Source organism: Aspergillus undulatus (assembly GCF_047715775.1).
Source record: "Aspergillus undulatus strain CBS 261.88 unplaced genomic scaffold BDV17scaffold_12, whole genome shotgun sequence".
In the NCBI taxonomy this organism is placed as follows: Eukaryota; Fungi; Ascomycota; class Eurotiomycetes; order Eurotiales; family Aspergillaceae; genus Aspergillus; species Aspergillus undulatus.
In genome coordinates, this window is record NW_027396616.1 from 342636 (window position 1) to 355891 (window position 13256).

The following is a 13256-nucleotide window of genomic DNA, read 5'->3' on the forward strand; positions in this document are numbered from 1 at the left end:
CCTTAGGTGTTTCAGGGCGCCTGTCTAAATCGGGCAAACCTCCATACAAGTATAATATCACGTGCGTTGCATGACGTACTTGATGACTAAAGCCAAATACCTTCCAGAAGCGGAAGGAACCGCTGAGTCGTCCGAGGTGAGGAAGGTGCCATCGGCCCAGCCAGAGGTCGGCGACAGATCTCTGTTAGATATACTGATAATCGAGTGATTGTATTGAGTCTGGAGCTGGACTTGTGGTCATTGTATCTCATGCTGACTGCTTTGCAGTCCACCTACTTTTGCTTATTTCGCACGTGGTCAATTATCCTACGAGGGGTGAAAGTTATTGTCCGCGCTGGAAATATATATGAGCATCCGCGCTCGCCGGCGTCACTTCAATCATTACGTTATACCTTGTGAGCTATAATGAATGGGCAACGTTTCCTGCATATATAGACATGACTAGGCACCAATTGATATTATTCGAGACCCTGGCCAAGATTCGTGCAAGGCAGTCGACTTATTTAGATTCAAAGACTTATAGAACTTCTCGAATAATGCAGCGTTTTATCGATAAGATAGAACCTTGGAGGTCCCACGTGATACCTGTCGCCAGAGCTCTGAGGAGCTTGACAACTTTCCGTTAGCATCACCATCCCGCGCACAGCGCTGCTCTCACCTTTCTCTACCATTTCAAAGTCCTCTTTCTGAATCCTTATTATGCGCTCTTTTTAATTTCAGGCCTCACCGTCCAAGAGCTTGCACCCATGGCTTCCGAATTTATCGGCTACAATGTCCTGGTAACCCTCCGGGCACCATCAGATGCTACAGTGCAAGGTGTGGTCGCAGATGTCATCGGTCAGCGTTTGATGCTTCGAAATGGTACGTTTTATCTGAGGGATTTGGATCAAACAAAATCCATCTATTTGTTGCAAAGCTCTAACGAATCTTCCTTAGTTACTTTGTCATGGATTAGACACCCACTCCCAACTTATTCCATCGAAGCTCCGGACATTGCAGACCTTTCCTTGGGGCCCTCAAATACCACTAATACACAAGCTCCGCCTGTACCACAAGAGCGACACAGTATACCTCAGCCTCCAAGACCTCAAGCGCAGCAGCCTTTCGTGGACCCGGCGATTCTAAGCTTCTCAAAACCTTCGAATGAGGCGCAAGCGAGCACACACTCTCAGCCCTTTGTAGATGGCTCAAGCGCTCGTTATTACCCCGCGTCGCAATCCATACCGCACCAGACACCCCGCGCAACACCAGTTACATTAACCGAGCCGTTCAGTAACCTAGAGCTGAACGTTTCAACTCCGCAAGTGGAGCCGGAGAAGGAGCTACAAGGGCCTCCCCACGTGGTCGACGAAACGCCAGTTCATGCCGCAAGCCGCCATGGAACGACCCGTGGCCGTCGCGGGGGGAAGACCAAGGTTTACAACGAGCACAATGAGGCCTTGAATACAAACCCAAAGAGCAAGGGGTGGCGCCAGACTGCGTTCGTCGAGCCCTCGAGTCCAAGCTTCTTGAACTCCCCGCAGCCGACTAGAGAGACGGGCACACTCAATGGCAAGCGGCGAAAGAAGAAGACGAGAGGCTATCCCGAACAAGTCAGTGGCTGGGCGACCGAAGAGGCGACGGATATTCAAGAAATGCCTGAATTTGACTTTGCCAGCAATCTCTCCAAATTCGACAAGAGACGAGTATTTGAAGAGATCCGAAATGATGATACAACCGCTGATGAAGCTCGCTTGGTCAGCTTCAACAGGAAGGTCCCAAAGCCTGGTACCAATGGAGGGCGGAACCTACACTGGACGGAGAATGTCCTCGATGACAGCCCGGAAGAGAATGAAAATGGAGCTACCGATCATGAACCGAGTGATACGAAGCTTAGCAGCAGTACTTATTCTGGGCGCGATGCGTCAAGATTGTCGGCCCGCGGCCGAGCGTCTCGCAAAGGGAGTGCAATACTTGGGCAACCCTTAGTTCCATCGCAGCTTAACACCATTGGACGCAGCCAGTTGAGCGCTTCTCGCACGAGCAGTCCACTTCCTACTAAAACACACGTTTCAGCATCTCCACTTGCTGGACCTAGTGTGTCAAGCGCTACATTACGACTTGCTACAACGAACAGAAGCTGTCCGACTGCCAGCCCTTTGCAAATTCTCGAAGTCGAGCAGTTAGCGATCGGTGAAGTTGGATTGACTGAGGATATGATCACGGAAAATGCTGGAAGAAGCATTGCCGAGGCCGCTGTTGGTCTTCTATCCAGCGATGCCGCTGCACCTACGATATTAGCACTCGTTGGAAATCATCGAACTGGAGCGAGGGCTATTTGCGCTGCCCGCCATCTGCGGAACCGTGGACATCGTGTGACAGTGTGCATGCTGGGTGTTGAGCAAGAGGTTGAGTTACTTGAAAGCTGCCGCAAGCAGCTTAATATCTTCAGGAAGATCGGAGGCCGCTTTTTGAACTGGGCAGAGCTTTCACCAAGGCTCTCAAATTCTGAATTCGAACCCGATCTAGTCCTGGACTCGCTGCTCGGCATTCATCTTCCATTCAACGACTTGCGTACCGATGACCAAGTGACCGCATTTGAGATGATTACTTGGGTTAACCGAAGCGGGCTTGATGTGTTGTCTGTTGATGTCCCGTCCGGTATATCCGCTACTACAGGTAAGAATCTCCTAACCCTTAGCTTAGAAGCGACCAACCTAACATTATTCCCTCCAGGTGAAGTGACGGTCGTCGACAGCGGGCAACTGCGCGTTGAATCAAAGTCGATTGTCGGTCTTGGAGCACCCAAGACTGGGCTAGTCAATGCTCTATTGGCTGGAGAGGGGGCTTCCTGGAACCTCTCTGTCGCAGACATTGGTATACCCCAAATCGCTTGGCGAAAGTTTGGCACACGCCGACGACATGGAATTGACTTTGGCAACCGATGGGTCGTATCTTTACGCTACCAGCCTTCTGTTGCCTGAGAAACAAGCGGTGTCGGGCGACTATCTAATGACTATCAGACGAACAAGGCATTGAGGCGTTGCGGTAGAGGAAATGGGACAAAAGCCGTGATTTATTATTAGCGAAGTAAATAGTCCAATTCAAGCATGCACTGTATAGCCTTTAGCTCCAAATATACCTATACTATGACTGAGCCCACTGAAAATTTTATCTAGTAGTTATTTGAATATCCGAATTTCGAACCCTGTCCCTTGAACAAGACGTAGTGATAGACAGACCTCATATTTCATGCCTTATTCCTAAGGCACTAAATATATACTTTACCAAAAGAAGCTAGCTCCAATGCTCCCGCGGCCAAAGACTACATCATTTCAGGGCTCTCGCCGCGACAAAAGACCAGATTAACAACCAAACTTTTTCGCAAAAATGGGTAAAGGTCAGTATCTCCCCAAGCCATCAATCAGCTTAAGCTAACGCGACTGCGATTCAGGCACGGATAAGCTCTACGTACGTCGCAATTCTGTTCTCATCCGCCGAAGAATTTCCACTGACCACAAGACATCCAGATCACGCATTCAGAATGGGCCTCGGACGACGCATACTCTGCCAGCGCAGGCGCCGGCGTAGGCAAATCTAGACGCGGCGCCGACGGCGCATCCTTTAAACGCCTCCCCTTCAAATTCTGCTCGCTCTCCCTGCAGCCATTCGAGCACCCCGTGTGCACGGCCTCCGGCACAATCTTCGACTTAACGAACATCCTGCCCTGGATCAAGAAGCACGGGACGAACCCCGTTGACGGGACGCCGCTGAAGGGCTCGGACCTGATAAAATTGAATATTGCGAAGAATGACGCGGGCGAGTACATTGATCCTGTTACGTACAAGGTTCTCACGGATAACACGCATGTTGTTGCGTTGAAGAATACGGGGAATGTGTTTGCTTGGGATACGGTTGAGCGGTTGAATGTTAAGGGGAAGATGTGGAGGGATCTGGTTACGGATCAGGAGTTCGGGAGGAAGGATATCATCACTCTGCAGGATCCGCAGAATATTGAGTCGAGGAATCTGAGCTCGTTCAATTATATCAAGGAGGGCGAGAGTGGGCTTTCTAAGGAGCAGTTGAGGGAGCGCGAGGATCCGGCGAGGAACGTCAATGCCAATGCGCTGGGGAGCTCGGCGAAGATATTGAAGGCCAGAGAGGCGGTTGCTAAGGCGCGGCAGGAAAGAGCTCAGAAAAGTTCCGGAGGGACTGCGGCTACGGCACTGGCGAAGCCTGATGCCCCCGCGAAGTCGGCCCAGAAGACAACAACCAACCAGTCTGGCAAGCCGGTGCCGTATAATGCGGCACGATACACGACTGGACTGGCGGCGGCATCCTTTACCAGCACGGGGATGACGCCTCATACGTCGGCTGAGCTTGCGCTGTTGTCGGATGAGGATTATATGTTGAAGAGGGGCCGGGTAAAGCAGAAGGGGTATGCGCGCATCTCGACCACATCTGGAGACATCAACCTGGAACTGCACACGGAGTACGCGCCCAAAGCCGTCTGGAACTTCATCAAGCTTGCGAAGAAGGGCTACTACAAGGACGTGACCTTTCATCGGAATATCAAAGGATTCATGATTCAGGGAGGAGACCCCACGGGTACAGGACGCGGGGGCGAGAGTATCTGGGGCAAATACTTCAACGATGAGTTTGAGGGCCCGCTGAAACATGATTCGCGCGGGACGCTCAGCATGGCAAACAAGGGCAAGAACACAAACAGCAGTCAATTGTAAGTCATGCCCTACACCAATGGCCAGAACCTTGCTTGTACTGACTATCCCAGCTTCATTGCCTATCGCGCCTTACCCCATTTGAACCTCAAGCATACCATTTTCGGCCACGTAATCGATGACCCAACGCCCTCCTCACCAACCCTCAACAAACTCGAAATACACCCTGTCAACGCAACAACAAACAAACCTACTCCTGACGTCCGCATAATAGACGTAACGGTCTTTGTCGATCCATTCGAAGAATTCCTCAAACAGAAGAAAACAGAACAATCCGCTGATAAGGATGCAACGAAGACAGCCCAAGACGAAGAAGAAGCTGCTCGGCGCGCCGAAGACGATCAGGTTACCTGGACTGGAAAACGGGTCCGTGGTCCTGGCGCAAGCAGAGAGGACAGCTCTGCCGGGGTTGGCAAGTACTTGAAGGCTGCGCTGGATGAGAGGGCTACGCAGGACGAGGACGAGATTGTGGAGTTTGTTGAGGAGGAGCCTGCGCCTGAGCCGATGCGGAAGAAGTTCAAAAGGACTGGTGGGTTTGGGGATTTCAGCTCCTGGGATTAGAGAAGAGCGTCAAGAGCTTTATCTCTATCCTATGCTGCATGGCAGCCACGAACAAGGAGGCTGTCTCTGATTGTGAGTGCTGTGCTCATAGAGTCCCATTATCCATATTCCACGCTCGATCAGATCTCAGCGGCTCCATCCATGGACCAGCAGCCGGACTATCTATTCGTGATGTCTCCCAGCCGTCTGAATCGTTAGTGCCGCGCGACTGCTCGACATGGACTCCTTAACATCCTCTGACTCTTGACTTCGTGCACGGTACACCCAAACGTCGATAGCAGAATCTCATTATCAGAGGCACCAACTACGCGGCTTGAGAGCTCAGGAACTCAATACGAAGCACTTGGTATAATAGGCAGGGTGGCCAAGGCCTCATGTACTTATAGCGCGGCCCAATTGCACGGGCCAATTGCACGGGACATGCAATTCCCTATGGCAAAGAAGGAAGAACAACTACCTGCAGGTACACCATCGCCCCTTCATTGTGTTGCAGACTTTACTTAAGGAGCGACCGGTCCCCGGCCATGTACCCTATTTGGAACAAACAACATGATACCTCTACTGATGCCATCAGAATCCCATCGATGCCCCTACTCTCATTCTCCATAGATCCGCTATGTTCTCGGCATGATGTGATATGGTATGATGGTACCCTGGAGACATCGGCCGACCACCGTGTAGACGTCATGATGGTATCACCCCTACCTATGGCACCTGATATAAGAACAAGCACCAACTCCTCCCTAAACCACAATATTACCCAAAGAAAGATTCCAACTCATAAAAACTTGAAGCTATCCTCTTTTGCTACTCTTATACAAACCAACCACCTCAAACCACACTATCAAAATGCCCAAAGGCTCCATCTCCTCACCCCCCCTACATCCCAAAAAAGTGCACGGGGTCGTCGACGACGACGCGCCCATCGACGACTACGAGAACGCCGTGCACGAGCGCGAGAGCGAGAATGTGCACCGGCTAAAGGACGAGCCGAATGTTGCTGCTGCAAGACGCGCGAATAAACCGCCTGTGGCGAATACGAGTGATGATGAGCGGCATCCGCATCAGGGGAATACGGGGAGTGTGGGGAGGTCGAAGTGATTTGTCTCTATGGATAATGGATGTTTTTATTATAGGATGATGAAGTGATATGGGATTATTCTTCCTGTTATGTTTTGTTGTTCGATATATGTAGTGTTCAGACTATATCATGTAACAACACCTCTAGCATATTCCAATAAACATGAAGATGAAAGCCACCGCGCTATGGATATCGATATTTGAAAGTAGCAGAAGAATGGAGAGATCAACTCGTAGAAGGAAAGTTGTAAGGATTGATAAACGGCTTACTTAATAAGCCTCAGCTTCCGCAAGAAGCTCGTCGAGGTAGTTCTGGTCATTATCGTCTGGACCCTTAATAGTCTGCTGGGATTTGCGTTCTTTCGACTTGACCAGGTCACTGACGTGAGAAAGATTCTGATAGAACTCAATAACCTTCGGATGAACCATGACCTTGCGCGGGTCGAACCGAAGCACCTGAAGACCGGCTTTGGATGTAGCTCGACTGAGCGCAACATAGGCCTGGCCCTTCTCAAAGACTTTGCCGAGATCGACCTTGACCCGTTGTAATGTCTGGCCCTGGGCCTTGTGAATGGACAGAGCCCACGCGAGGATTAGCGGGACTTGTTGCCGCTGGGCTTGGACTTCACCGTTCGGGAGCTCGATTTTCCAGCTTTCTGGCTGGCAGAGGAGGTGCCGCTCTGTTCCGTCTGGCTGGATGAAGCAGACTAGTGGCCATTTCCTGGTGACCGTGATGCCGCCGTCTTTGTGGGCCATGCCCTTTAACTTCTTGCGGGAGCGGGCGAGCTTGTCGTCGTCGCCTTCGTCGAGTTTGTCGCCGGTGAAGTCGTTCTCGTTCTCCACGTAAAAATCGAATGTTGCCTCGTCCATGAAGGCGACAACTCGGCCGATCGAGCCGTTGACGAGCGTTTCTTCCATGTTCTTGATGAGCATGACTTGCGAACCCTTTTTCAGATGGATCTGGGGAGGAGCCATGCAGTTGGCAAGTAGCTTTTCTCGGAACTTGGGATCTTGGATGGTCCCTGAGTCCACTGCATTGAACGTCATTGTCTCGCCTGAAAGTCGGCCCATCCTGGCCGAATTGGCATTATCTACCTCAAACCGTGTAGGGAATCTGTATTGAAAATCAGTCACGAACGGCGTAAGTTGGAAAGACTCCATACAATTCAGTAGCTTCGAGGGAGTCATGGAAGTCTAACGGCCGTGAGAGATCTTTGAAGGCTTGTATCGTCCGAGGACTCAGCTTTCCGAGTCGCATCTCATTCAGCATATCCGCAAACTCGGGATCCCGCTGACGGAAAACGTGTGTCAGAAGAATTGTGTGCTGTATCGTAGTGTTCCAGCTAGCTGCAGCAAACGAGAACTTCGCCTCGCGATTCTGGCCTTCCGGAACCGGGGGCAGTTGGAAAAAGTCGCCTGTGACGATGAGTTGAATTCCTCCAAATGGTCGGCCGTTATTCCTGATTATTCGGGCAATTTCTTCAAGCTTATCGAAAAGATCTCCATCAACCATCGACACCTCGTCAATGACCAGAACCTTTGTACGCAACCAGCGATTCCTGGACTTTTGGTTTTTCTTGATCTGTGAAACGTCAGTTACCTTGGTCTGTCAAGACTTGATAATGAACGGCACCTTTTTTATTAGCTCAGGTACAGGCTCTTTGCCCAAACCAATGCCTGCGAAACTGTGCAGAGTGACACCCTCGATATTACATGCAGCGAGTCCAGTGGAGGCTGTAACTGCGATGCGATCTGGTTCTTTCCTGTACTTATCCCGCAGCTTTTTGATAATCTCCCTCATCAGCACTGATTTACCGGTTCCGGCGGAACCCGTGAAGAAGATACTCCTCCCTTTATCAATGACCACTTTCAGAACATGCTTCTGTTCATCGCTTAGAAATATAGGAGCAACCTGCGTGCGGGGCGCATGTTGCTTGGTGCTTGTTTGTATTTTCTCGGCCTGCTTTTTGGCTTGCGCTTTCTTATATTGTCGAAGTTCCTTTTGTTCTTCCTTGATCGCACTGGCTGTCTTATTCCACGGGGCCGTTGAAGATGGGCGAGCCGGAGTCTCTGGCTTAGGAGAATCATCATCTATCACAATGACCGAGCTGTCCTGTCTGAGCCAGGGGACGGTTCGAGGGGCGGCGGGTTTCTGAAAATGAGTTGGTGGCGAGGAAGACCAGGGTAGCTGAGAGCTACTCGGCGGTGCAGGAGTATCGTCCGGCGAAATAGGCGGAAGGTCAGGGTACTTGATTTCAGAGCTGTAAGTATGTTTGGGAGGCGGAATGTTCGATAGCGAGTCGTCCTTATGAGACAGTGAAAGGCTTGTCTTTGCAGTTTCGAATGACTCTTCCGGGAAGCTGTTGGTTTGAGCCTGAGACGGGGCAATGAAAGGATCGGGCGTTGAGAAGTCCAAGTCATCGTCATCATCGAAGTCGTTCTCGTCAAAATATACAGCACTGTGCAAGGTCCCCAGTGTAGACTTTGTGCTTGTCATCTCGATTTTCCGCTTCACGCCGATAGACTGTGACGGGGGAAGTTTGATGGGCGCATTTCCATTGGCATTCGGGAGAGTCGACTGGAGCGGTCTGGCAGTCGCAGCTGAATGGTCCTTGACTGCCTTTTTGAACATAACTGCTGGATCTTCTGCAGCCTGCAGTGGCCGCAGAGTCGCGAATTTTGAGGCAGTTTGCGGGGCTAAAACTGGACCATTGGAGAAAGATTGACAAATGGCAGCTGGTCTCCGGGGTGATGCCCTGGAAAAGTACATAAACAGGGAGGGGAAAGAGCCGTTCCTTTGTAAAGAGAGCAAGATAAATGAGCACAGCAATTGATTGAAGACTCCGCGTCCCAAAAAAGGCGCGTCTGGAGAACGCGCTGCTATCACACGTGACCGCGATAAGGGCTCTGCTTCCGCTGCTGCTCCGTGGGGAAAACAACGATTCTGGTTCCTTGCTTGTCCAATTTAGCCTGAACTGCTGAATTACAGGACTATCTTTGCTTTTTGATTTAGTCTATCGAGTATACTCCGCGTATATGACACCCGCACGATAGTAATCCATTTGACGCGCAACCGCCGGTAGCAGCCGAGTTGGGTCAACTCCGATAAGCCTCCCGAGTCCGTCAATCATGAAGTATGGCAGGGAAAACTGCCTCGAGTCAGTGGCCATTGTGCAAAAATTACATCGCCTTGCTGACATTCGGCAGACAAGGAGCACCCTCTTGCGGGGGTGGTTCTGTGCTTCACGTCCATCCTTCCAGAGCAGCGGGTGGGTTGATATGATTCTATTCCAGAGTGGGACGATGCTAATGAACTCTTGCCAATAGACTGAGTTAGTAACCATCGCAGGCCAGATGGGCGCGGCTCATTGCTACGACCTAACCTCCGACGTCACTCATCTACTTGTCGGCGAGACAAGCACCGCGAAGTACAAGTTCGTTGCACGCGAGCGGCCGGACATTGTTGTTCTCCAGCCAGAATGGGTAGAAGCTGTACGCCAGTCATGGATGAAGGGCGGGGATACAAACATACAGGCTCTGGAAGAGCGATACAAGCTGCCAACGTTTACTGGCTGTGCGATATGCATCACTGGCTTTGAAGACAGTAAGTAGGCGGTGCCGTTGTTAGGTCGAGCAAGCATTGACGTTGGATCTACTCCAGTGGCATTCCGAGAATATATGAGTACGACCGCACAAGCTCATGGCGCAGACTTCAGAAAAGACCTCACCAAAACAGTGACGCATCTCATTGCACGGAATCCAAAGGGCGAAAAGTACAAATTCGCGACGCAATGGAACGTGAAAGTGGTCACCCTAAAGTGGTTCAACGACAGCATCGAACGTGGGATGGTCCTTGAAGAAACCTTATACCATCCTCTCTTGCCGGAGGAGCAGCAGGGCACTGGAGCCTGGAATCGCTCTTTACCTGCAATCAAACCGAAACCGGCAGGAGCCGACAGCTCGTCGGGCCCTCGACCACGAAAGATACGCAGGGTTGCGAGTGCCAAACTGGGTGACCAAAATGAAAACATATGGGGCGATATTGTTGGTATAGGGTTCGAGACGGCGGAACCGAAACCATCTAGCGAAGATAGGAAGGCATTACACGAGCAGAAAATAAAGGATGGCAATGCGATTCAGGTAGCCAAGTCCTTTGCCAGCGAGACTACATTTGCCGCGCCCTCACAACCTCGTGAACCGGTTGTAGGACCTGTCAATGCTCGAAATGGCTTTTTGGATGGATGTTTTTTCTTGATACATGGGTTCTCCTCCAAACAGGTGGGTTTAGCCTATTTTTCTCTGAACTTTCTAACTCCCTTAGACCAATGTTTTGAAAAACCATCTTTCGTTCAATGGTGCTCAATTGGTAGGCTCTCTGAGCGAATTCTCTCGGCCAGATATACCCAAGAGAGGTCATGGTCTTTACATTATCGTTCCTTACAAGACCCCTCGGTCAAGCGCTCCGTCAACAGACGATCTAGCCTTTGAATGCGATGTCGTGACAGATATGTGGCTGGAAAGGTGCCTTGACTCAAAAACACTAGTATCTCCTGAATCTCACCTTGCAAACACGCCAATTCCTTCATTTCCGGTTAAAGGTAGATAACCCTACTCGTTACTACTGCAGTGCGTCCTAACGACACCAGGATTATCGGGAATGAACATCTGCTCCACCGGATTTTCCCGAATCGACCTTCTACATCTATCAAAGCTTGTTAATCTAGTTGGTGAGTTACGCTCAATCTCCCTTTATCGTCAACCGCTGACGTTTCAGGCGCCACGTATAACGAGTATCTGAAGCCCACTGCGTCCGTCCTGATCTGTAACGACTCGATATCCCTTAACCACGAAAAAATCCGCCATACCCACGAATGGGGTGTCCCAGCAGTGACTGTCGAATGGCTGTGGGCATCCATCCGGCAAGAGAAGAAACAGTCGTTCGAGCCATACCTCATCCGGTCCTCACAGGGCAGCAGCAAAAACCTAGAATCGCGAGCTGGCTCTCGCACAGAACAGAAGCGGCCGTCGCAGCAAATACACAAGAACGATGCCGCAGCGCTGCGGAAATCTAACAGCATATCCCATGGGACAAAATCACCCGATGCAAACTCCACCAACGGCACTTCGATCAAACAATCTATCTCCGAAAGCCCGCAGAAAGGGTACTCGATCAAATCAAAGCAACCCCCCAAACCGACAAACTTAACCCCCTCCGACCCCGAAAACGTCGCGATATCCTCACCAGCAAAACGCAAATATTCCTCTGACCAACAAGCAACGACAACAACAGATACGACAGGAACAGCAGCAGCAACAGCATCCTCCACAAAATCCGCCATCGACCAAGCCGTAAACGGCCTCCTAAAGAACGCCCGATCAATCCCCTCCCGCTCAAACTCCGACTCCACAAACAGCGAGAACGACCGTATCCGCTCACGACGACCACGACCACTTTTAGGCCGCGCGCCATCGCATTCATCAGCTCATAGAACCTTCTCCCGCGCTAGCTCCGTCGATACCGTCAATGGAGACCGACCTGGGAGTGCAGCCGGGAGCGCGAGCGCAAGCATAAACACGGACATCGCCATCCCATCCCTAAGTAGGAACGGCCGGTTCGAATTCGAGTACATTGACGAAGCCGAGGAGGGCGCTGAATATGAGGACCAGACGCCGCAGATGACTCAGTTGGACTATGAGGATCCGGACGCTGTCGCGATGAGAGAGAAGTTCCTGCGACAAGCGGGGAAGGTCGTTGAGAAGTCGAAGAAGGGGCAGGAGCTTGTTGTGGGTGAGGTGCAGGAGTTGGAGTCCACTGGGTGGGGGACTGGACGGAGGACGAGGAATGCGAATAGGGTTATTAATTTGGATGAGGATGAGTTTTGATCTTGATTGCAAGAGCTGTGTCGCATAGAATGTGCATGGCGTTTAGACGGCTACTCTTTTGGATGAAGACCTGGGGAGTCATGGCGCATTTTGTATAAGAACGTTCTCTTTGGATGAATCTCAAAGTTACTTGTCTATTTAACCAGCCTGGAAATGCTGTATTCTGAGCTTTGGCCAAAGCCCACGCTATAACTAACGTTCATAAATTACATTTTAGGAACGAAAAATATGTTTTGTATTATTCTTGGTGCACACTAATGTGCAAAATGAGGGCTGTCTCTCAGTAGGGTTTAGTACAAGCCCTCATTTCATCATTGAGCCAGAGACCTGATAGAATGTATTTGATAAGAAAGAAAAGCTCTTTCAGCCATGGTCAATAAAATGAAAAGGCGTGATTACACACAGTAATATGCCTCTCAGAGCGCGGAAAGCAGCGCCATTCATCACAAAGGTAAATATTCCCTTGTGTTCTGTCATTCTGCAAAACAGGTGTTACAGCTCGTTGGAGGAAGGAATGCCTTTCAGCCAGCGTGGGTAAGAACCCTAATTATCATCAAGGCAAAGAAGGGTAAGATTGGGGATGCATGGGATGGGAGCTAGGTATATGTTGAACGGGGAGATGTGTAAGAAGAAAGATATGTAGGAAGGGAAGGTGAGTGTACAGGAGGGTGGGTGTATCGGAAAGGAGGCATGGCAGGGAAGGTGTAGGGCAGGATGTAGGAGAAGGTGTAGGAGGATAAGAAGTGAAAATAAGTGTGTAACAGGAAGATGCATGGCATGGGTGGAGAGCTTTGGTGATGTATAGAATGAAGGTGTGTATGGGAAGATGTAAGGATGATGTACAGGAGGGGAGCGCTGGGGAAGTGGGATATGCATGCCTTTCAGAGGAATTGAATCTTCCCATTATCAACACAAAGGCTCCTGTAGACATGGACTGAGCGTCTCAGTCAGAGATGCAGTTTAGAAGCGCTTCTTGTGTATCATCGTTGAGGCAGGCAGGTCAATCGACAGGGT

The 13256-nt window shown here is 50.6% G+C and overlaps 2 protein-coding genes across 2 annotated transcripts; both read left to right on the forward strand.

The window, feature by feature from the left end:
• Positions 1-746: 746 nt before the first annotated feature.
• On the forward strand, positions 747-5279 carry BDV17DRAFT_280521 (uncharacterized protein; the record flags this gene model as incomplete). Its single annotated transcript, XM_073759895.1, has 5 exons — positions 747-861; positions 937-2658; positions 2716-2954; positions 3510-4717; positions 4772-5279. 5 exons carry the CDS (start codon positions 747-749, stop codon positions 5277-5279), a joined length of 3792 nt encoding a protein of 1263 aa, XP_073617768.1.
• Positions 5280-9327: 4048 nt separating this feature from the next.
• BDV17DRAFT_28651 (BRCT domain protein) lies at positions 9328-12378 on the forward strand. The gene is made up of 7 exons (XM_073760919.1): positions 9328-9517; positions 9567-9628; positions 9687-9963; positions 10021-10637; positions 10681-10957; positions 11006-11086; positions 11134-12378. The coding sequence occupies exons 1-7, from the start codon at positions 9496-9498 to the stop codon at positions 12240-12242; spliced, it is 2445 nt and encodes an 814-aa protein (XP_073617769.1). The 5' UTR covers positions 9328-9495; the 3' UTR covers positions 12243-12378.
• Positions 12379-13256: the final 878 nt, after the last annotated feature.

Coding starts and splice junctions, on each gene's coding strand:
- BDV17DRAFT_28651 (XM_073760919.1), top strand. CDS start 9,496: ATGGCAGGGAAAACTGCCTCGA. Junction 10,638..10,680: donor ATGGGTTCTCCTCCAAACAG/GTGGGTTTAGCC, acceptor TAACTCCCTTAG/ACCAATGTTTTGAAAAACCA. Junction 11,087..11,133: donor AAAGCTTGTTAATCTAGTTG/GTGAGTTACGCT, acceptor CTGACGTTTCAG/GCGCCACGTATAACGAGTAT.